Here is a 23,398-nt window from a genome sequence, read left to right as displayed (position 1 = left end):
TTCCTTTGTCGGTTATTGTGTAGTGTGCTATATTCTTCTGAGTGTTATTCTCCGTGTTCATTAAAGACTTTTGGGTTTGGTTTTGGATTAATACTATGTGACAACTGCTTATAAAGCATTGTTTAGCAAATACTGCACTTATGCTTTCACTTTGTCATGAAATAATCTTGTTAGTGAATTTATACTTAATAATAAAGTGCCTTCTCTTCCTATCAGAGCAAATGTCCAGAGTTAACATAACGTCTGGGTCATAGTTTCAGCTCCCTCTGCCCAATGAGTCTCCAGTGACGCTGAGCTTTCTGCCAGATGGTGGGAACTACACTGTACATGTATGTGAAGTAGAGAAACGTCAGTTAACATGTGCCAGGCATAACCGTAACCGCACACTGCTACAAAACAACTCTCTCATCCTAAGAAATATTACATCAGCTGACTCTGGCACATTCATTGTGAGTGAAAAAGGCACTAGCAGGACCAGAAATGTGGTGAATGTTCATCTCTACAGAGTTGGTATGTTGAAGAACAAGACTTTTTTTACTAAATCTGGGCTCTGTATCTCACTGAAAATTGCCTTTTTCTTTTTAAAGGACCTGGACCTGGGAAGGTCACTTTTGATGGACCTTTAAGTCCATTAGCAGCTGCAGCAGTGGGAGTAAGTCTGTTGTTTCTTGTAGTAACTTCAGCACCTTCTGGATATGTTTGTCATAAACAACGACAGTTAAACAGAATCCCAGAACATGGGACAGAAAAAAAACAGGGAAAAGGGAGCAGAGAAAGAGTCAGAAATGCAGCCTCTGCAGTTTATAGAAATCATCACTCAAGGCTCTGTCAGCTCCAAAAAAAGTGCAGTCATATAGCTTGTATAGATTTCTTCTCTCAAATATGTTATTTATACTCAGTGTTTCATAAATGAAATGTCTAATATATATATATGTTTATATAAATATGCTGTATATTGCTATACAATGTGAACACTTTTTTAAGTTAGAGTGATTCTTAGAAGGTACACAAACGATCTGTCATAGTGCTTTCTACAAAAGCATTCCTTTTATATATGGTATAAATATTTTATCTGCTTTATGGATACCGTTGTCATATATGGGGTTTTATGAAATACCAGGATGTAGCCTATAACATGGTGCAATGGTTTGGCAGCTTTAAAAATAAAAAGATTACAATAACAGCAGACTTTCTCCAGATGTTGTATTAGACTGATGAATTGTTTCATTTTTTTTTACTTTGTCTTTGAACTGTTTTATTAGCTGAATTATCCTGAAATATTACATTTAAAAACATCAGTAAATTTAGCTTTGTATTGCAGCACTTATAATGTTACCATTATAACATTCACCATTTGTCATGTTTGCTAAATGAATGTACGTTTATTCTCTATTGTGCCCTATAAGCATGTTCTTCTTCTTCTAATTATTATTTGAACATATAACTTCTCACATATTTTATATGTGAAATGACAGATGATATACAGTGTATATATAGTATGTATTGTATAATATGTTACAATAAATTGTATAATATGCTGTATTGTAATTTTGACATAATGCAATATTCACTGCATTGTTCTCATTAAACCTTAAAGCACTGAAAAGGAAAATTATGCTACAGACAAGATTTGATTGACCACAATGACTGATAGCAATATTTTAAGGCAGAAGTTAAAAAAATCATTGATTGATTTCTCGTGATTTTAAAAGATTTTGTGTTGCTCATATTTGTCTGTACTAAATTATGGATAATGGATTGATTGTAATAAATTATTGGTGTTTTGCTTTTCTAGTGGCTGTTTATGAGATGACAACAACCACCACCACCACCACAGGAGGGGAGGGGGTAATTTGATTAACAATACTAAACGGGGTAGAACTGAAACGATACTCACTCGGTTTCCCACACTGCTAAATGATTATAGTTAAATAATCTTATCTTACCGTAATTTAAAGGAAAACAATACAAATATGTGTACTTTACTGGCCCATATTAATACCTAGTTAATGCTGACCTCTATCGGTCACATAAAGTTTCACATGTTTCCTTTGTCACTGAAAAAAGTGTTTCCCAACCCTGTTCCTGGAGGCACACCAATATGAACTCTTCCTAATCAAATGCTCCTGATTCAACTCATCAGCTCGATAGTAAAGACTCCAAACTATATCGGTCAGATAAGGGAGACATCCAAAACGTGCAGTGTTGGTGTGCCTCCAGGAACAGGGCTGGGAAACGGGCTGCTCACTGCAAAGCCAATGGATGACGTCCAGCTCCCCCTCGCTGGACATAATAGGTGGAGCTAGATGGTCCAACCACACCCTAATCCTACCCATAACCCTATCGTTAAACATAACCCCACCCATTAGGTCCAGATAGGTGGGGCTGGACTATGTCCCATTAAATGGGTGGACGTCATTCGGCTCTGCAGTAAGCGTTACTTGGAGGAGCTTAAGAAAAAGAAAAGAAAAAAAACCGCTGCTAAACTGTAAATAAACAGACTCCAGATATCCACTAAACGTAGCCTGCTTTTAAATTGCAAGGTCTTGTATACAAAATCTTTCAGGGTTCCTCCAGCAGTGTCTTCAGGACAAACATTTCACCTCTGTAAGTGATTTCACACACTGACGCTGGTGGGAGGATTCAACACAAACTGGAGACTCAAGTGGACTCTCTAAAGCGCACTTTATCGCACAAACCCGGGACACTATTGTCTTTAAGATGATTTTAGTTAAATTCGTGTGCGCGATCATAACCAGGTCCTTATTCATTCTGGTCTCTCTCATCGGCGTCTGGAGAGTGAAAACGGTGAAGAATGACAATATGTACTGGTTACTGACTGTCCTTTACCTTCCTCTGGTCGTGGAGATGATCATCACTTTAAGACGTAGGAAAGGGCAAGACTACAAATGGTGAGTGACACTTTCAAACAGATAATTATACACGATTTACAGTACTGACAGATACACTGATCTTCCCAACAGCTGTTGATCATTTTCTGCTGGATGGATTCACACTCGATGCAAATAACTTCTGTTCAATATATTTGGAGCTGAATATCTGTGTTTATGTGGCTTTTATTTGACTTCTTTAGTAGACAATTGGTTTCGGTTATATTTTTAATTAAATGTTCCTAAAAAGTTATTGACATTCCTCACTCCCTCCCTCCCCCTCACCAACATCCTGCTAGACCTATTGTTACTGCTGAGAGTTAAGGATGTATGTGAAAATAGGGTTACTTTTGTCAGCTATTTTTCTATAGCTGACAATTAGTCCTGTGTCAAATGTGCTTTTTATCATACTTGTCCTGTTTTTGTTTAGTCATGTTTTAGTCGACTAACCCCTGGTTTCACAGACAAGGCTTAAGCCTAGTCCCAGACTAAAATGCATGTTTGAACTGTTCTGACTAAAAGCAACTTGCACTGACATATCTTAAAATATGTCAATGCCATTGTTTTGTCTCAAGATGCACACCAGTAGTGTCTTTACTCACCCTCAAGCCATCCTAGGTGTATATGACTCTCTTCATTCTGACAAACAATCTCGGAGATATTTTTATAATGGCTTTATAATGCTTTACAAAGCTTTATAATGGCTTATGGCTTATGCTTAGTATGAGCTGCTGAAAGTGCTTCCATCCACATTCATCCATCATAAACGTGTACTTCACACGGCTCCGGGGGGTTAATAAAGTCCTTCTGAAGCGAAGCGATGCGTTTGTGTAAAAAAATATATTCATATTTAAGTTATGAAGTAAAGTATCTGGCTTCCGCCAGACCGCCTGTGTAAAGCGTAAAACTCTCGCAGTTCAGCATGCTTATGCTACGTCCTACGCCTTCCCTATTCAACTTACGGAAAAAGTGTAACTGACGCAACGCCAGTTTACACTGTCTTCGTAACTTGAATATGGAAGGCAGTCTGGCGGAAGCTAAATATTTTACTTCATGACTTGTTAAATATGGATTTTTATTAACCCCTGGAGCCATGTGGAGTTCACGTTTATGATGGATGGATGTGGATAGAAGCACTTTCAGCAGCTCATACTCATTGGTATCGCTCACTGCCATTATAAAGCTCGGATGCGTCAGGATATTTATTAATATATAATTATTTATAATTTACACTATTAGCTAATCAATAACAACTATTTTTTTTTTCATACCTCTCAGAGGACTACTAAGAACTGCTATATAGGTTCATAATTAATATGAATAATGCATAATGTATAATTAATTAAGGTAATGGTAACCCACGTCCTTCAGAAGGAACTACTAATTATTTGGATCAGTATTCTAAAGTGAAAAACATGGTAACTCTCTAGTAATGACTGAAATCATTTTAAGCTTTTGAAGTTTTTGTAAAGTATTGGATAGTAATGATGCAAGTCTTACTATTTCTTTCAGAAGGAACTGATACTACTGATAATTAGTAACACTTGAGTCATTATTATCCAAAACATTACAAAACCCTCAAAAGCTTACAATGTCTTCAGTCAATATTAGGGAGTTATCGTGCTTTTCACTTTACAATACTGAGCAAAATAATATATTCCTTCTGAAGGATTTGGTAATACTAGAGTCATTACTTGCGGGTTACCATGATCTTCACTTTAGAAACATTTTGCATTAGTAACATTAATTTTGAACCTGTATATAGTAGTTCTTGGTAGTCTTCTGGGAGGTATGAAAAAAATTGATTAGCTTATTGTGAACTACCACACTCAACTAAGCACTATTACTGATTTGTTAATCAGAGTTTCTATCTATCCATTTAATAGTAGTAACTAGAATGTTAATAGTGTGTTTGTTCCAGTGTAGTTATTCAGTAAAGACGGAACAGTATTCTAAAGTGTTACCGTTTTCGTCATGCTGCATAAATTGATAATCACAATTATTTTGCTCAAAATTATAACCGCAACGATTGTTGTCATTTGAGAAATTTATTTTTACATTTTATCAGAATTAATGCACTTTCACAAAACAAGAGAATGTCAATGAATGAATTTATTTGACCTCATCTAGTGTACTGATTTGTAATAGGCTATTTATCGTATAAATTAACACTCTCTACATCATGAAAACTGGTAAAAACAAGAATCTTCTCTCAAAATTCTTCTTTTAGTTGGTCATGTGTCGTCAAAGAACATTTTTCGTCATAGATTTAAATTAAATTAACGCTAGTCTAGTATAATCTGAGTGGTGTCTAGCAATGACCTTAACCTTAGTTCACTTGAAAGAAACTTATACAATAGACACAATAGATAACATCATCCCAGTTAATTTTCTGTAAGTGTATTTGTGTATGTTCTGTAAAAATGATGCAACCATCTTCTGTCATCTTTCAGGTTTTCTCCAGCCATCCTATTGTTCCTCATCAGCATTATTCCGTCCATATGGATTCTAGAGTTGCATCATCAGAAAAACAAAGCCAGTAACCCTCAGGTATTATTCTATATAGCCATTCTTTCAGTGAAATTTTCAGTTTTTCTCTTAAAGGGACAGTTCACCTAAAAAAAAAAAAAAAATCTGGCATTGTTTATTCTCTCTCATATTGATCCAACCATGTATGACTTTCTTTACATGCAAAAGATGTTTTTTTGAGAAAATCCTAAACATGCGCAATAACCAACACGCTATTTTATTCACATTTTTATTCTTATTCTGATTCTGATTCATTTTTGAGTGAGGACAACAACTTTAATGTCCCCAAAATGAAAAATCTGTCATCATTAACTCACCCTCATGTCGTTCCAACCCTTTTTTCCTGCTAAACACGAAAGAAGATATTTTGAAGAATGTTGATAAGTTTCAGTTCCCATTTACTTCCACTATATTTTTTCGTTCATATATTAAAAGAGAACCAAAAACTGTTTGGTTATCAACATTCTTCAAAATATCTTCTTTTTTTCATTTGTAGGTGGACTGTCCCTGTATATATGTTGTTGTGAAGTCATTGTAGCTTTATTATGCTCATATTTAATATAATGTGATATTCTGAGTGTCTTTCTCCTCTCATTAAACTCTAATTATTGTGTCTGGCAGTGTAGGAAACTGGACTCTTGGGATAATGTCAAGAGCATATTGCCTTCAAATGGCACTATGGTTAATGAAACGCTAAAGGTAATCTAGATACTTATTATGTGTTTGTTTATTTAGGTTTTTAATTCATGGTTTATTGTAAAACTGTAAAAATATGACTAATGAAATGACTGTAATCTATCACATGTGCTACCAATTTGTGACGGTTTTCCTCAGAATGCAGAATTCAAAATGGATCCCTTTGTCTTTACTTTCACTTCCTCTGTCTTTCTCTAGAATTAAAATATAACATTACTTCAGATTTAAATAGAAGAAATCATGATATATCACAACATGTAAACCCCAGCCATCCCATCAGCTTCTGCTCTGGTTTTGGTGGGAGTTCTTTTAAACGTTGCCATTGTTATGTTTCATGGAGGATGTCCAAAATGCATGTTGACATTTATGGGAATTTAAAGGCTCTAGCAAGAAGTCTTTATTATACTGGTTATTCATTCTGCCTCCAATCCTATGATGAGATATTATTATTGGACCTTATTATCTACTCTCTGCGGGTCCAGAGACCAGGAAAACTTGATCTTTTCTCTTCTTGCCTTCCTTCTCTTTCATTTGCAAATTTGATCTTGAACAAAATACAAATGACCCATTTAGCTGATGCTTCTATCCAAAGTAACTTGCAGTCTGAATGTAAATGCCAAAGTGCTGAATCCTTGTTTTTACTAATATGATTCATACCCATGTGAGATTCATTTCTGTTTCTTGGGATTGAAGAGACTATTTCTCTGTATTTTCAGTTGTGTGAAGTATTTAGCAATTTATAAATATCTGTCTGTATAATTGTCAGCAAGGGTTGCAAAAAAAAAAAAAAACAGAAAATAAATGCAGGATCTATTTGCAAGCAGTTTTCTTTAATAAACTCAAAATAACACTACTCATAATGGCAAGATAATAAACACAGCAAACAGAACAACCACATATATTAGATGAGATCTGACAAAGACTAACTGAAAATGAGGGCTTTATAAAAATGGATAAACACTAGGGACGAAACCTTGTGATTAATTAAACACAGGTGTGACACATGAGGGCAAATCAAAAACCATGGTAACAAATGAACACAGACAAACCCAACTCAAACACAGACAAAACGTGACAATAATATTGTGTTGTGTCTTTCAGCACCTGGAGCACATGCTCACCTCCGTCTGTCCGAATGACTGGATTCTCGGTCTTCATCAAGTTCTGCTTATTCTTCTCATTCTTGGAAAGTGGCTCCTCCCACTAGGGGGAGGAGTAACGCGTGACGAGCTGTCACAGCTTTTGCTGATCTTTGTTGGCACGGCAGCAGACATTCTGGAATTCACTAGTGAAACACTCTCTGATGTCAAGTGGGTACTTTCTGTTCTTAGTCAATAGACAAAAGCTTAAAGGGTTAATTCACCCAAAAATGAAAATAATGTCATTTATTACTCACCCTCATGTCGTTCCACACCCGTAAGACCTTTATTTATCTTCGGAACACAAATTAAGATATTTTTGATTAAATCCGATGGCTCAGTGAGGCCTGCATTCACAGCAATGACATTTCCTCTCTCAAGATCCATAAAAGTACTAAAAACATATTTAAAACAGTTCATGCGAGTTCAGTAGTTCTACCTTAATATTATAAAGGGACGAGAATATTTTTGTGCGCCAAAAAAAAACAAAATAACGACTTTTCAACAATATAGTGATGGGGCGATTTCAAAACACTGCTTCGAAGCTTTGCGAATCGAATCAGTGACTCGGAGCGCCAAAGTCACGTGATTTCAGCAGTTTAGCCATTTGATAGGAGATCCGAGTCACTGATTCGATTCGTAAAGCTCCGAAGCAGTGTTTTGAAATCGGCCCATCACTATATTATTGAAAAGTCGTTATTTTGTTTTTTTGGCGCACAAAAAGTATTCTCGCTGCTTTGTAATATTAAGGTAGAACTACTGAACTCGCATGAACTGTTTTAAATATGTTTTTAGTACCTTTATGGATCTTGAGAGAGGAAATGTCATTGCTTTGAATGCAGGCCTCACTGAGCCATCGGATTTAATCAAAAATATCTTAATTTGTGTTCTGAAGATGAATGAAGGTCTTACGGGTGTGGAACGACATTAGGGTGAGTAATAAATGACATTATTTTCATTTTTGGGTGAACTAACCCTTTAACTGAATGCCAGTTCATATACTATTGTTGATGTGCACTACCATTGAAATGTAGTTTTTTTTTTTTTAAAGAAGTTAATACTTTTAATTCAGCAAGGATTGAATTGATCAAAAATGACAGCAAAGACATTTATAATGTTACAAATATTGGTAACACTTTACAATAAGATTTCATTAGTTAACAACTGTAGTTAACATGAATTAAGAATGAATAGTACTTCTACAGCATTTATTAATCTTAGTTAATATTAATTTCAAATTTTACTCATACATTATTAAAATCAAAAATTGTATTTGTTAACATTAGTTAATGTACTGTGAACTAACATGAACAAACAATGAACGACTGTATTTTTATTTTTATTTAACTAATATTAACAAAGATATAATAAATACTGTAACAAATGTATTGCTCATTGTTAGTTCACGTTAGTTAATACATTAACTAATGTTAACGAATGAGACCTTATTGTAAAGTGTTACCCAGATATTTCTGTTTCAAACTGTTCTTTTGAAATTCTAATTCATCAAAGAATTCTGAAAAAAATATCACCGTTTCCACAAAAATATTAAACACTTTCAACTGTTTTCAACTGTAATTATAACAATAAGAAATGTTTTTGAGCATCAAATCAGCATATTAGAATGATTTTTGAAGGATCATGTGACACTGAAGACAATGACAGTACAGTATATTTATGAGGGACAAAGAAAAATGTCATTTTCTCAGAAAATCCTTAAAGCATTTTAGGGGGAAAAAAAGACAAAGTATTATATGTTATTTATTTATTTTTATGTATTTATATTTAATCCACATAAAGTTTTAGGATGACATGTAAGTCAACTTTATAAAAGTATTTTTTTCTTTTTCTTTTGTATTACGCACTAAATACCTTTGAATCAATCATATATGACTACATTCAGGATCTTTGTTTTTTCCTGTCAGTGATATCAGTCATGTGAACACAAATTACCCATTTCCTGAGAATAGGGCTGTTAGATATTCAGAGTTAACTGTCTCAGAATCTGCTTTCTGTTATGCCAGTCAGTTTCCTACTGATTTTTAAGTTAGAAGATAGACTCACATATAAATTCTAGTACATTATTTTGTGCAAATCTGCATAACAAATTCTTCACTTTGTGTTATAGGGAAAACAACCATCAGCTGGTGTATATAATCTTGGCAGTGTGGACGTGGAGTATGTTGCAGTTTCCTTTGCACCTGGCAGGTTTGTGATAACATATTTAACTGTGTTAACATGTGCTTCTTTAACATCCCACCATCAAACGTCACAGATATTTAAAGCTATTGCCATTATAAAATGGTTCAGGATCCCTCAAGTGACTGGATGAGAACCCTGCTGTCCTGTGTAAGTTCAGTTTGAAGCTCAGATATCATGAATCTTTCATCCTGCTCCATCAAAAGTATTTATCTTACCCTTGGATCTCACACAAACTAGAGGTTTGGGTTGCAACTCAGAGTAGTGTGACAGCGCTTTAGTCATTTGTAGATCAACAGCATGTGTTTTAGTTTAGGTATGCTCCATGTGTGTTTCCCTTTGAGGAATGAGAGTTTTGGCAGCTACAGTACATGTATTTATTACCAAACCCCATAGAAAGAAGAAAGGGTGGATTTTCTTGGATCTTTTGAACCCTTTTCCGTAAGCGCAGCTGACTTTTCATTTCTGCAAACTTACAATGCTCAACTGCTCTTTAAAATGATGTGTCAGTAAAATCAAATATATTTTGTTTTGTTTTCTAAAAACACCCAGAAAGGCACATAACTTTCTTTTCCAAACACATAATTAATTAAAATCGCCCATTTTCTACTACATATTTCAGTAACAGACATCATTTACATTATATTAAGCCATACAAGTCTTAACACCAGGGTTCCCTTTAAAAGGAAAAAAAAGGTAAACATTTATAGTCATTGATTTCAAGCAAAATGCTCTGCAGTCATGGGGCGTTCACACCAGACACGACTTGCGAATAAATCGCGCTATTCGCGCGTAGTTGGACGCTTGAACATTTTTCAAGCTTACTCGCTTACTCGCTTCATTCGCGCGTGAAATTCACTTCACAACAGACGCGAATTCTAGAGCAAGCTCCTGATTGGGTAACTTTTTATTGAAATAGTGACAACATGAACTACATACAAAACATGATGACATAATTACTGCTACAACACTGTCGACTAGGAGCACTTCCACCAAGTTTTCTTTTTTCATATATTTTAAATTGTAATTTATTCCTGTGTTGGCAAAGCTGAATTTTCAGCAGTCATTACTACAGTCTTCAGTGTCACATGATCCTTCAGAAATCATTCTGATAAGCTGATTTGGTGCTCAAATAACATTTCTTCTTATTGTTGAAAACAGTTGCGCTGCTTAGTATTTTGTGGAAACTTGTTTTTTTTTCAGGATTCTTTGATGAATACAAAGTTTGAAACCACAGCTTTTGTTTCTCTCTTTCATGTATATTACAGTTGTGACATCTCGGCCGCAGAACCCAGATGAGCCCAAGGCTGGAGAAGGCTGTTGCAACTTGCTCTTGTCAAGACACAGTACAGATATTTGGAACATCGTGGAGAGTTTGTTTATCCAGGATGGGCCCTTTCTTGTGGTGCGTCTTATTGTGATGATATTGTTTGATGTGTTCCACCAGATGTTGGTCTTCTTTGCTATCAAGAACTTCCTAGTGGTCGTCCTCAACCTCTACAGGCTCATTGTCATCTGTCAAGACTTTAGACCACCACCACCACCACCACCACCATCATCTACCGGAGAGGTCTGAAGGGAAAAAAAAAGAAAAGAAGTTTAAAATGAACATTTAACTTTGATAATTCATTGATAATTGATAAATCATTGATCATTTTGATCATTTGATTGTATTATTTATTTTTACTAATAGCTGTTATTTCATACTTCATAAGATCCGAAAGCAATATAAGTAACCTCTAACAAACATTTTATTCATAAAACATAAAATAATTTACTGCAAAAGATTGTTTTATTCAATGACATCCACGCTTGTTTCTTCACGGAAGGCGTAACTTGTAGGCGTGAGTTGCAGAGGTGTGACGTAGACAGACCCTTCTCTCTTTTGTGGCTGTTCGAACACATTCGACCACATGAATGTTTACACAATGAAAGCAATTTGGTTGAATGCGTTTTTGACTACCTCTGGAAGTGGATCAAAATGATCAAAACATTTTAGACCCTGTTTACATCTGCATTTAGCGTCGTGTTCACTTGTGATCCGATCGATCAAATGCAAGGCCTTGTTTACACCTGAAGGACTATTATTCTGTTGCGCAGGAACAGATACTGAGGAACAACTGACAATGGCACGTTTTGATCTTTGGTTGACCAATCAGTGGATAGGGGTGTTTCATTCCCCCCCACATGTAGAGATGGAATATACAAGCTGTTTATTAATTTTCTACTCCTGAACGTAAAAATTAAGAATCTTTTTTTTTCATCAATTTTTTTTTATTTTTTTATTTGTTGTTTTCCCATTTTTCTGCTTTCAATATTAAATCAAATCATAAATGAAGGAATGATACACGGACCCAGCTGAGATAGTATTATAGTTTGTATTAATATTTTGAATTAGTTTTTATTTTTATGTTTTCGATTTTCATTTTAAAGTTTTTGTCATTTTCATTAGTTATTGTCTGTATAGTTTTTATTATTTTTTTTCAATTTTAGTACATCAAATTAAAATAAGTTTAATTTAAATGTTAATTAAATGTAAACATATTAAATGTTGTTATACATCAAACAGTACAGTACTATAGTGAGTAGGAAAAAAAAACAAAAAAAAACAATGTATGAACTGAATATCTTCCAAATAACAATTTACACATATTTATAATAGTAATTTTTCACAGTATAAATTTGGTCTTTTTTTTTTTATATATACACGAAAATATATAGTTTTTTAGGTCTTTTTTTATAGCTCTTTTTAGGATGGGGGCCCTCGCACCAGGGCAATCATATTTAGGGGTCCATGGCATCTAAAAAGTTTGAAAACCCCTGGCTTACACTGCTTAAAAACACATTTATGAGTGACAACAGTTTGATATATTTTGAATATGTTATGTACTACCAAATAGTAGATTTTAGATTATGGCACTCATTCTTTGGTTCCTAATTTTAAAATATTACTTTTATTGAGCTGTTTTAATGTTTGTATACCAGTCAAATAAGATTCTCTGACTCAAAAACAGTAAGAAAACAGTGCACGTGTGTGTCTTATGAATTCAAAGAGGAAGATGCATTTGTTGTTGCATACATGCGTGTTAAAAGGGGTCTGCTCATGCAAGATAACTCTCCCAGTGGGCATTCAGATATGACTCTCTGATACCAGACTCTTTGAGTCACTCAGGCAGAGATTATTTGCTTTTTAGTGGAGAGCATTTAGTTGCTTTACAACAGTTCCTAGATCAGCCTTTCAATGTAACTTACAATTTAACCAGAGATAGTTACAGAACATGAACACAGCAGTAACCAGCTTGTGTTTGTGAACCTATTAAAATAAATAATTTGTCTAGTTTGTGTCCAGCTGGATTCTTCATGTTTATGTATGTGGGATGATTTATGCTGGATATCTGACCTTTGGGTTTTCATGGCTATTTTAACATTGTGGGGAAAAATGAGGCATACCATCACGCCTTTCTCACACAGTATCTCTTGAGTTTCCTGCGTGTCTTCAAAGTACACACACTGGGTTGGTGTTTATGTCTATCCCCATCATCAGGTTGTTCCTGAAACATACACAAATCCCCAAAGCAGGAAAACACATTAGTTCATTAAACATTTCATGAGAATAGATTTTTCTATTTTTATCCAGCAGGGGAAACAGGAAACAGCCACACAAAAAAAAACAGGATACCAACAAAGAAATTTAGATTTAAATGGATGACCATGACAGTTTGACCTACTATACGTGTGTATATTTATATGTATTTATGTAAAGAAATCCCTGTTACACAGAGACCTGCACTGTAACCTTTGATTCACAGTAGATCAGTACAGTTCTGTTGACAATATATTAACCCATGGACACATTTGCTATAGAACAACCCCTGTTTATCTCAGCAGTACAGGGTATCTGTATGGAATGGAATGGAAAATGTTTTATACATTTTTAGTAAAATAACAAAATAAAGATAACAAAATAAAATAAAATGTAATGTTCTTTCAATGTTCTGAACTGGTTTAAAACAATGTCTTTAGATAATAAACAATAATTCAAACCAATAAAAGAATATGTGGGTCACTGACGAATAAGGTTTTTAAAAGTGTAAAAAAACATAATGGAGATATAATTAATTTTGACCTTTTTTTTAAGTGTTAACAATGAGATTTTGTGGTTTTTATAATCAATTGACACTGCTTTTGACATTTTTTTACAAGAAAAAAGTCATTCGGTTTAACCAAAATTTCGGTTTTACCAAATTACACTTTTGGTTATACTGAATGATATTTATAAACAATGCTAACAGGCTGATATCTAGCTAGCAAAACATTTTATATTTAGTACAAGTTTTTAAAATATTACAACATTTTCCATGTTTTGTAGAGGTTGTACCAAATGACCTGATGTTTCATGCGCATGAGCAAGTGAAAACATGAATTTTTCAAATAGTTAAAAGACAGTTAGTTACTTTGCTTCACGACCATGTGGTCCTTTGCAGGTGTCTGAATGATGTCACATCCTGTAAAATGATATTGACTGCATGACTTGATCCAAAATGGTCACTTTATATTGTTACTCTGAATGACAACAATGAATTTCCGGACATTCTATCTCATAACAAAGCAACGACTTCTACACATAATTTTAATACCATTTTGCATAATTGATACACCTGATTGATCAATCAGATGACTTAAACATTTAATTAAAATGGACCTTAAAAAAACTCAGCAAAAAATATTTAAGACTTTTTAAGTCTTCACAAGTACGCTTGCATTTTCGTTCAAAAAGTGCCAATAATTTGAGGAATCAATGCACAAGGGTATTGTTGTTGTGAATTGAAAAGGCTGTACAGTACAGTGTGGACTACTGTCTGCTCTCAACCTCATAAATATTCATGATGAGTGTGAGTTTTTTTCTCTATAGCACTCTTTGTTAATCATTACATTGCAGAGCTCTTAGAAAAGTCTAAAATGCCAATGTGACTGACTTAAATTACTATAATTATACTGACAATACACAAATACATCTGTTTCAAAGAGTATATCTGATATTAGGACATGATAATAGGCTTTATTATTTAACATGGTACAATTAGGAGCTGAAGAAGAAACTGGTTAGAAACGTTTTATTTCTTTGTGTCCAAAGTTATGAAAAAAGGGGATAGGTTCATGTACACAGTCATTTAGAGCTTGCTGTGCAGTGACATTTGGAGTGATATCTTTGGAGCGTGTAAAGAAAGATTTCTTTTAAACACTCAATCACTGTTTAAACAAAGAAACTATATATTTCAGAAAAAACCTTAACATTACATGGAACATGATAGTGAAGCTGCTGGTATTCAACTGTTTACAGATGAGACAGAGATAAAGAAGATCAAAAGATATCATGAGGGAATATTACCAAACGCTTTTCCCTCCATATTTTTTTCTGGCCAACACTATGGGAAATTTACTGGAATAGTATGAGAATAGTATGCTTTCATGCTGAAAGAAAAATGAATGGGCCGAGTGTTTGTTCTTCAGTGCTCGATTTCACTGCACTGCAGAACGCTGGTTTCTTAAAGGGTTAGTTCACCCAAAAATGAAAATAATGTCATTTATTACTCACCCTCATGGTGTTCCACACCCGTAAGACCTTCGTTAATCTTCGGAACACAAATTAAGATATTTTTTGTTGAAATCCGATGGCTCAGTGAGGCCTCCACAGCCAGCAATGACATTTCCTCTCTCAAGATCCATTAATGTACTAAAAACATATTTAAATCAGTTCATGTGCGTACAGTGGTTCAATATTAATATTATAAAGCGACAAGAATATTTTTGGTGCGGCAAAAAAAAACACAAAATAACGATTTATATAGTGATGGCCGATTTCAAAACACTGCGTCAGGAAGCTTCGGGGCGTTATGAATCTTTTGTGTCAAATCAGCAGTTCGGAGCGCCAAAGTCACGTGATTTCAGCAGTTTGGCAGTTTGCCATGCGATCCGAATCATGATTCGACACGCTGATTCATAACGCTCCGAAGCTTCATGACGCAGTGTTTTTAAATCGGCCGTCACTATATAAGTCGTTATTTTGTTTTTTTTGGTGCACCAAAAATATTCTCGTCGCTTTATAATATTAATATTGAACCACTGTACTCACATGAACTGATTTAAATGTGTTTTTAGTACATTAATGGATCTTGAGAGAGGAAATGTCATTGCTGGCTATGGAGGCCTCACTGAGCCATCGGATTTCAACAAAAATATCTTAATTTGTGTTCCAAAGATTAACGAAGGTCTTATGGGTGTGGAACGGCATGAGGGTGAGTAATAAATGACATTATTTTCATTTTTGGGTGAACTAACCCTTTAATGACGATCAAACAGTGTTGCACATCACGTTAGGTCAAGATGTTCTTAAAAGACCTGAGTCACAAAACTACAATGGAGAAGTTGGAAAACAATAGTAATAACAAGAGTAGATTTCATAGCCATCTTCATTTACGTGAATAAAAAGCAGAAGTCTGGACTTAACCACTGATTCAAAACAAATGATTCGTTAAGCTTCGAAGCTTCATGAAGCAGTGTTTTGAAATCGCCCCATCACTAGATATTGTGGAATGAAGTCACTATTTTGTTATTTTTGGTGCACAAAAAAGTATTCTAGTCACCTTATAATATTAAGGTTGAACCACTGTAGTCACATGAACTGTTTTAAATGTTTTTAGTAGCTTTCTGGGAATTGTAAAAGGGAGTGTTATTGCTGGCGATGGAGGCCTCACTGAGCCATCGGATTTTATCAAAAATATCTTAAAGGATTAGTTCACTTCTGAATGAAAATTTCTTGATAATTTACTCACCCCATGTCATCCAAGATATTCATGTCTTTCTTTCTTCAGTCGAAAAGAAATTAAGGTTTTTGATGAAAACATTCCAGGATTATTCTCCTTATAGTGGACTTCAACGGACCCCAAACAGTTGAAGGTCAAAATTAGTTTCAGTGCAGCTTCAAAGGGCTTTAAATGATACCAGACGATAAATAAGGGTCTTATCTAGCGAAACAATCTGTCATTTTCTTAAAAAAAAAAATAAAAAAATACAACTGTATATGCTTTATAAACACAAATGATCGCCTTGCAAGTGCTTCCACCAAAGCTTACGCTGTATGTCCTACGCCTTCCCTATTCTACTTAAGGAAAAATGGAACCGGCGCCGCGTTCGTTCCGGAAGTTGAATAGGGAAGGCGTAGGACATACGGAAGGCGGAAGCACTTGCAAGGCGATCATTTGTATTTATAAAGCATATACATTTGTATTTTTTTTTTTTTAGAAAATGACCGATCGTTTCGCTAGATTAGACACTTTTTCCTCGTCTGGTATCGTTTAAAGCCCTTTGAAGCTGCACTGAAACTGTAATTTTGACCTTCAACAGTGGAGTCCATTGAAGTCCACTATAAGGAGAATAATCCTGGAATGTTTTCATCAAAAACCTTAATTTCTGTTCGACTGAAGAAAGAAGGACATGGACATCTTGGATGACATGAGGTTGGATGACTTAATTTAAAGGATTCGTCCACTTTCAAATAAAATTTTCCTGATAATTTACTCACCCTCATGTCATCCAAGATGTCCATGTCCTCCTTTCAAAATTTTATTTGAAAGTGGACGAATCCTTTAATTTGTGTTCTGAAGATGAACGAAGGTCTTACGTGTGTGAAACGACGTGAGGGTGAGTAATTAATGACAGAATTTTCATTTCTGGGTGAACTAACCCTTTAATGACCCAGACAGTAACAGGTATTTATAGGATTCTGTCACTTTAAGACCTAATGTACAGATCCAAAATAATGATACACATCCGCTTTCTTTCTCAACTGTTTACGTTCACTTAAAACATAACTGACAAAACGTGTTTGCAAAGTACTTGCCGAGACAAGTATTTTGAGATGTTGTGTCCTTCAAACGCAAGGAGACACCAAAGAATTCAACTCAATTCTGTTTGCACGCTGTCTGAGATGCCAATGCATAAATAAATAAATAAATAAATAAAAATGTATTTGTACTCAAAATGTACTTGAAAACAGAAGACATCAGTCCATGATGGGATCCTACAAGTGCTCTTTATTGAGAACACCTTAGTTTATTATTGTAATATGTTTCAGGTCCAAAAAAAAAAAAAATATTAGTTTTATTTACAAACGGGTGTTTTATGCAACATATAAAACAGGATAGGAAAAAGACATACAAAAACTGACAAACAAAAGTAGAAAAACCACCCAATAAACAAACGAACAAACTTAAGGTTAATTATTGCATGTCGAAAGATTGCATTACTGCAGATTGGAGTAGTAAATCTACATCTCCAGGCATTCTGAACTCCCAGAAGTCTAGAGTCAGATTCATTATGACCCCTAAGCTCACATTGCTTTAGTATGGATGTGTACGTGTGCATAGAAAGGGGTATAAGATCTGAGGTGTCTATATCTTGAGGTTATTGGCTGGAAGACTGCTCTTATCCAAATCATCAAAATACGGGTGTGTCATCGCTTGCCGTGCTGAAATCCTCTTAGGAGGGTCATAAATCAGCATTTTCTAAACAAAAGAGACAAAAATATTCATGTGATGAAAGAGATAAACCCAAACAGATAAGTAGGACACCAGTATGTCATGATGCCCTCTTACCGTGAGCAGGTCGATTCCATTCTTGTCTAGGTTTTTCACTGTGTTGGCCAGATTCCCAGATTTCCACTTTGGGAAGGTATTCTTATAATCTGGTAGTGACTCAACTTCTGGCCAGACCTCATTGTTAGGGGTTCCCAGAGTCCTGAACACAAATGAACCACAGAAAAAACAAACAAAAAATGTTCAGTGCAAAATATACATTCCCAATATTAATATTAATAAATAAAAAAAAAAACTATAAAAGTCATGTCTCATTTGAATGCCAGTAGCTGGTTGTAGCATCTTCACAGTATTGCAGCAGCACACTTTATCTCTGGATCACTAATATTAATATACTGATTGATGCAAGTTTTTTTTTTTTTTTTTTAAGTTTTATCCAGCAAGGACCAAATTAATCAAAAGTGAGAGTAAAGACATTTATAATGTTAAAAACATTTCTATTTCAAATAAATGCTGGTCTTTTGAACTTTCTATTCAAAGAATCCTGAAAAAAAAAACCCAAAAAAATTAAAAATAAAAAAGCAACAATGGTTTTCAATATTAATATTAAGAAATATTTCTTGAACATCAAATCAGCATATTAAATTAGAATGATTTCTGTTGAATCATGTGACCATGAAGATGAGTAATTTCAGCTTTGCCATCAGAGGAATAAATTACATTAAAATATCTTAACATAGAAAACCATAATTTTTTAAAAATTTCAAAATATTACTGTATTTACAAATAAGAGCATAGCCCCCCCCCCCCAAAGAAAACATATATATTTAAAAAAAAAAAAAAAAAAAAAAAAAAACAACTTACCCCAAAATTTTGCACAATAAGTGTGAATGTTTATGTTACTGTCAATATTTAAATAAATAAAAATCAAACATCTAATTTACACAATGTACAATATTAAAAAATAGATGTAATCTCAAAACAAATACTTATCAGTTTTCTTTCTAAACCATTTAGTGACTGAGTTATGATAGCATACATTCTAAATAAAAGCAAAAATAGAAGAAAAGAGCAAGTACAATTAAATATCCAATATTGACTGGCAGAGGTACATAAAAAAAGAAAGAAATGAAATCAGTGGAACCAACATATTGCACATCCCTAACTTTTTCATCAACTATTTTAAATACTGTATCATGGGTGGGATACTGACCCTAAGATTTTAAATTGAAAGTGTAAATGCAACTACAGGCATCACCATAAATGCCCTGCTGATAACTGCAAAGCACAGACATTCATTAAAATTCAATTTGTTAACATTAGCACAGCCCTAATTAGCCATTTTACACTTTATTTTGTGAAAACTCAACAGGATATAAAAATGTCATCATCGTTGTTCCAGAAGTCTGTATAGGCCAGGGGTGTCCAAGCCTGCTTCTGGAGGGCCACTGTCTTGAAGAGATCAGCTCCAACACCAATTAAACACACCCGAACAAACTAATCAAGGTCTTACTAGAAACTTCCAGTCAGGTGTGTTAAAGTGAGTTGGAACTAAACTCTGCAACACAGTGGCCCCTCCAGGACCGAGTTTGGACAATCCTGGTATAGGCCTACCTAAAGATCCTGAAAAGCTGGTCTATTTCTGAGTCTCCATGGAAGAGTGGTTTCTTGGTGGCAAGTTCAGCAAAGATGGTACCAATACTCCAGACGTCTACAGGTGTGGAATAACGTGAGGCCCCCAGCAAGACTTCAGGAGCTCTGTACCACAGAGTTACCACCTGTGCAATCAAACAGTGAGTAGAAGCACATCAGCCTCATTGATTACAGAATGCCTTGAGCAGGGAGAAATTGCTGTCACTCTGAGATGGGATGCATGTATGTACCTCATGTGTGTACACTCTGACCGGGACTCCAAAGGCACGTGCGAGCCCAAAGTCTGCAAGCTTAATTACACCTTTATTATCAATCAGCAGGTTCTGGGGCTTTAGGTCACGATGCAGAACTCTGCGACAGTGGCAGAACAGAATCCCCTCGAGGATCTGATACAGGTAACTCTACAAAGAGGACACACAAAGTTACAGTTACTTCTAGGTACAGACTCTTTACTTAGGACCTACTGTACAATCCAGAAGTAAATCAATATAAAAACCTGAGGAAAATTAGTAGAATTTATCCATTTAAACATGAAAAAATAATCTGTATAGTGTTGAACATACATTATCGTTCAAAAGTTTGGGGTAGGTGGGATTTTTTTTTTTTTTAAACATCTTTGAAAGAAGTCTCTTATGCTCACCAAAACTGCATTTATTTGAACAAAAACACAGTAAAAACAATTATAAAATCTTACCATTTATAATAAATTTTCTATTTTAATTTAAATAAATATATGTACAGTGGGGTTTTAAGGTCCATGTTGATAATACTGGGATGGGATTTACACACATTATATATATATATATATATAAAAAGTTGGGACGTAAATGGCAAAGAAATATTTAAGATTCTGCACCATGTATAAATCAAATAAGCAAAGCAAAAGAGTGACAGTGATCATGTGAACACGTTATACACTATTTAATGCACCTTGACCAGCATGGGCTCCATGAACTGGCCAGATGGGATGGAGTCCAAATACTTCTTCAGATCCATGGACAGAAACTCAAACACCAAGTATAACTTTGACTCTTGCATCAGCACATCTAACAGGCTGTAAAAAAAAAAAAAAGAGAACAGAGGGAAAAAAAAAGGGTGAGAGGTGAGTACATACACAAAGTAGTAATGAGGCAGGAAAACCATATATTTTTAAAGCAGCTGTTTGAGCAATTTGTGAATTGTACATATATGATTTTTATTTTCCCTATTATATTATGATTTACATAGTTTACAAATGTAAAGTATTTGTACAATAGATGTTTTAGTATATGCTACCATTCAAAAAAAATTGTCAGTAATTTAAAAAAAAAAAAAAAAAAAAAATAATAATAATACTGTTATGTAGCAAGGACATAATAAATTATTAAAAAGTAACAGTAAAGATATGTTACAAAAGGTTTCCAAATAATAATAATAAAAAAAAAGTTAACCAGTACAAATGTTTTCAACATTGATAAGAAATGTTTCTTTAGCTCCAAATCATCATATTAGAATATTTTCTGAAGGATCATGTGAGACTAATGACTGGAATAATGATGACTGCTGAAAAGTCAGCTGTCATTACAGAAATAAATGGCATTTTTTTTAAATATTAAAATAAATAAATTTGTAATATTTCACAATATTAACTCTGAACACTGGTGTGTAAAATGTAACTGTCATTTTGTTGGCTAGGCCAACTCGATTCATTAAAAAGCACAGTTAAAGTCAGCAGGAAACATGAAATGTCACTACATATAAACAAACCTATTAAAGGAACACTCCACTTTTTTTGAAAATAGGCTCATTTTCCAATTCCCCTACAGTTAAACAGTTGAGTTTTACCATTTTCGAATCCATTCAGCCGATCTCTGGGTCTGGCGGAACCACTTTTAGCATAGCTTAGCATAGTTCATTGAATCGGATTAGACCGTTAGCATCTTGCTTAAAAATGACCAAAGAGTTTCGATATTTTTTAAAACTATTTAAAACTTCACTCTTCTGTAGTTACTTTGTGTACCAAGACCGACGGAAAATTTAAAAGTTGCGATTTTCTAGGCCGATATGGCTAGGAACTATACTCTCATTCCGGCGTAATAATCAAGGAACTTTGCTGCCGTACCATGGGTGCAGCAGGTGCAATGATATTACGCAGCGCCTGTGACCCCCTGCTTGCACAGGGAGCGTGCCTTGCAACCATAAAGACATTTGTGAGAGACGCTGCGTAATCTCATACCGTACAACATTTGGATGCTGAAGCTCCTTGAGGAGAGAGATTTCTCTGACAGCAGTGCTGGGCACCCCCTCCTCCTCACTCTCAAGGCGGATCTTCTTCATAGCCACCACCTGTCCTGTGGTTTTATTCCTGCCCTTATATACCACACCATACGTACCTAATGAAAACACATACATACATGGATTTCTATAAGACATCTCCACAGAACAAATTACCAGGAACTTTCATGTAATCTCATATTCTGCCTTGAAACAAACTCCGCACACTGAGAGAGAGAGGCTAGAGAACAGTAGTCAGCTAATGTAAATGGTCGTTATCTCAAATACTGAGGGAAAAAAAAAAAAAAAAAAAAAAAAAAGATTCAACTTACCTTCACCAATTTTCTCTATCTTAAGATAGTCATCCATTTTTCCTCAACACTCTTTCTGAGGAAACACAAAGGATTGAAAAAAGTCAATTTATGACAGCATAACATGTGCAATTACTCTACTGGTTACTCTATACCAAAAAGAACTCGCCTTAAAAAGATAGTGTGGCAGACAAACTTGTCACTTATTTTAATACAGTATCTAATGTATGTATTTATATACATAAACATGAGGTAAACGACTGACTGAACACATTTCTGAACTTTCATTACAACTGTTAGCATTGACATCACGAATATAATCATAACATACAGTGAAATTTCTGACGAGTCATAATTTTGTGATTATAAAAACACTAAGTCCCATTTTTATATCCATGTTTTGCAAATTAAACAATGTGGCCACGTTAAATCAAAATGCAACGGAAACAAGTATTAAAACCAAGGGAAACGCGATAAAGATCGTGATCTGCTTTTATTTAAGAACTATATTTGTGAATCACGTCATCCAAAAGATTATTTTCAAGTATAAACTGCATATTGAAGTTAAATGACTAAGTCGTTTTTTGCCCAGTGGGGCCTGAGCAACTTTAAAACGTTCAACGACCAGGATTAAGATTGATAACAGGCAATCACCTTCATATATTAAAAACTCACCTTTTCTGTAACTATATCTAATGTGGATGAATATCCAAACCCTCCTATTTTCTTCGGATATCTTGATGAAGTTTCTTGATGAAGAAGAGAAAGAGCGTGCGGATGTTATATCTCGCTGAACTGCGAGTTCCTTGATTCAAACTGGCCGCTTAGACGTAATTCAAAAGCAGCCAATCGGAGTTCTCGTTGGACTTCAAACTAACCAATCAGAAGGTAGGGCGGTTAGGAGCGGGAGGATACGTCTGTCTACGAGTACGTGCGCGTGCGCAGTGGTTTGTTTGTTCAATATTGTGCAGAACAGGTAGGGAATAGTGATTTTCCCACGTTTTCCCTCTATTACAGATGTTCGTTGCTACAGAATCGCTGGTAGTGTGTTCAGGAAAACATTTTCTCTTTTTAATCTATAAGTTGTCCTAAAAGACAGACTATCCAATGCAACAGACTTTAAACTTCATCAG

General features: G+C 34.7%; 2 protein-coding genes across 2 annotated transcripts; one reads left to right on the top strand and one right to left on the bottom strand.

The window, feature by feature from the left end:
- Positions 1-2,362: 2,362 nt before the first annotated feature.
- On the top strand, positions 2,363-13,509 carry tmem26a (transmembrane protein 26a). Its single transcript, XM_051868574.1, has 6 exons — positions 2,363-2,912; positions 5,345-5,441; positions 6,042-6,119; positions 7,218-7,426; positions 9,384-9,463; positions 10,723-13,509. Exons 1-6 carry the CDS (start codon positions 2,722-2,724, stop codon positions 11,028-11,030), a joined length of 963 nt encoding a protein of 320 aa, XP_051724534.1. The 5' UTR covers positions 2,363-2,721; the 3' UTR covers positions 11,031-13,509.
- A 4,018-nt stretch (positions 13,510-17,527) lies between these two features.
- cdk1 (cyclin-dependent kinase 1) lies at positions 17,528-23,123 on the bottom strand. The gene is made up of 8 exons (XM_051868575.1): positions 22,941-23,123; positions 22,287-22,341; positions 21,917-22,073; positions 20,632-20,755; positions 19,932-20,102; positions 19,663-19,826; positions 18,109-18,250; positions 17,528-18,018 (listed from the first exon to the last, which is right to left on the bottom strand). Exons 2-8 carry the CDS (start codon positions 22,321-22,323, stop codon positions 17,905-17,907), a joined length of 909 nt encoding a protein of 302 aa, XP_051724535.1. The 5' UTR covers positions 22,324-22,341; positions 22,941-23,123; the 3' UTR covers positions 17,528-17,904.
- Between the last annotated feature and the right edge of the window lie 275 nt (positions 23,124-23,398).

This window comes from Ctenopharyngodon idella, chromosome 17 (assembly GCF_019924925.1).
Source record: "Ctenopharyngodon idella isolate HZGC_01 chromosome 17, HZGC01, whole genome shotgun sequence".
Lineage (NCBI taxonomy): Eukaryota > Metazoa > Chordata > Actinopteri > Cypriniformes > Xenocyprididae > Ctenopharyngodon > Ctenopharyngodon idella.
Note: the sequence above shows the minus strand (reverse complement) of the source record. Positions and strands in the feature narration are given on the sequence as shown.

Bases quoted from the DNA above. Each gene is read 5' to 3' on its own strand.
- tmem26a (XM_051868574.1), top strand. From the start codon at position 2,722: ATGATTTTAGTTAAATTCGTGTGCGCGATCATAACCAGGTCCTTATTC. The intron at 6,120-7,217 runs GTAATCTAGATA...TGTGTCTTTCAG, and splicing joins TGGTTAATGAAACGCTAAAG to CACCTGGAGCACATGCTCAC. The intron at 9,464-10,722 runs GTTTGTGATAAC...TGTATATTACAG, and splicing joins GTTTCCTTTGCACCTGGCAG to TTGTGACATCTCGGCCGCAG.
- cdk1 (XM_051868575.1), bottom strand. From the start codon at position 22,323: ATGGATGACTATCTTAAGATAGAGAAAATTGGTGAAG. The intron at 20,756-21,916 runs GTATGAGATTAC...TTTTTTTTACAG, and splicing joins CAGCATCCAAATGTTGTACG to CCTGTTAGATGTGCTGATGC. The intron at 19,827-19,931 runs GTACATACATGC...TTGATTGCACAG, and splicing joins TCAGAGTGTACACACATGAG to GTGGTAACTCTGTGGTACAG.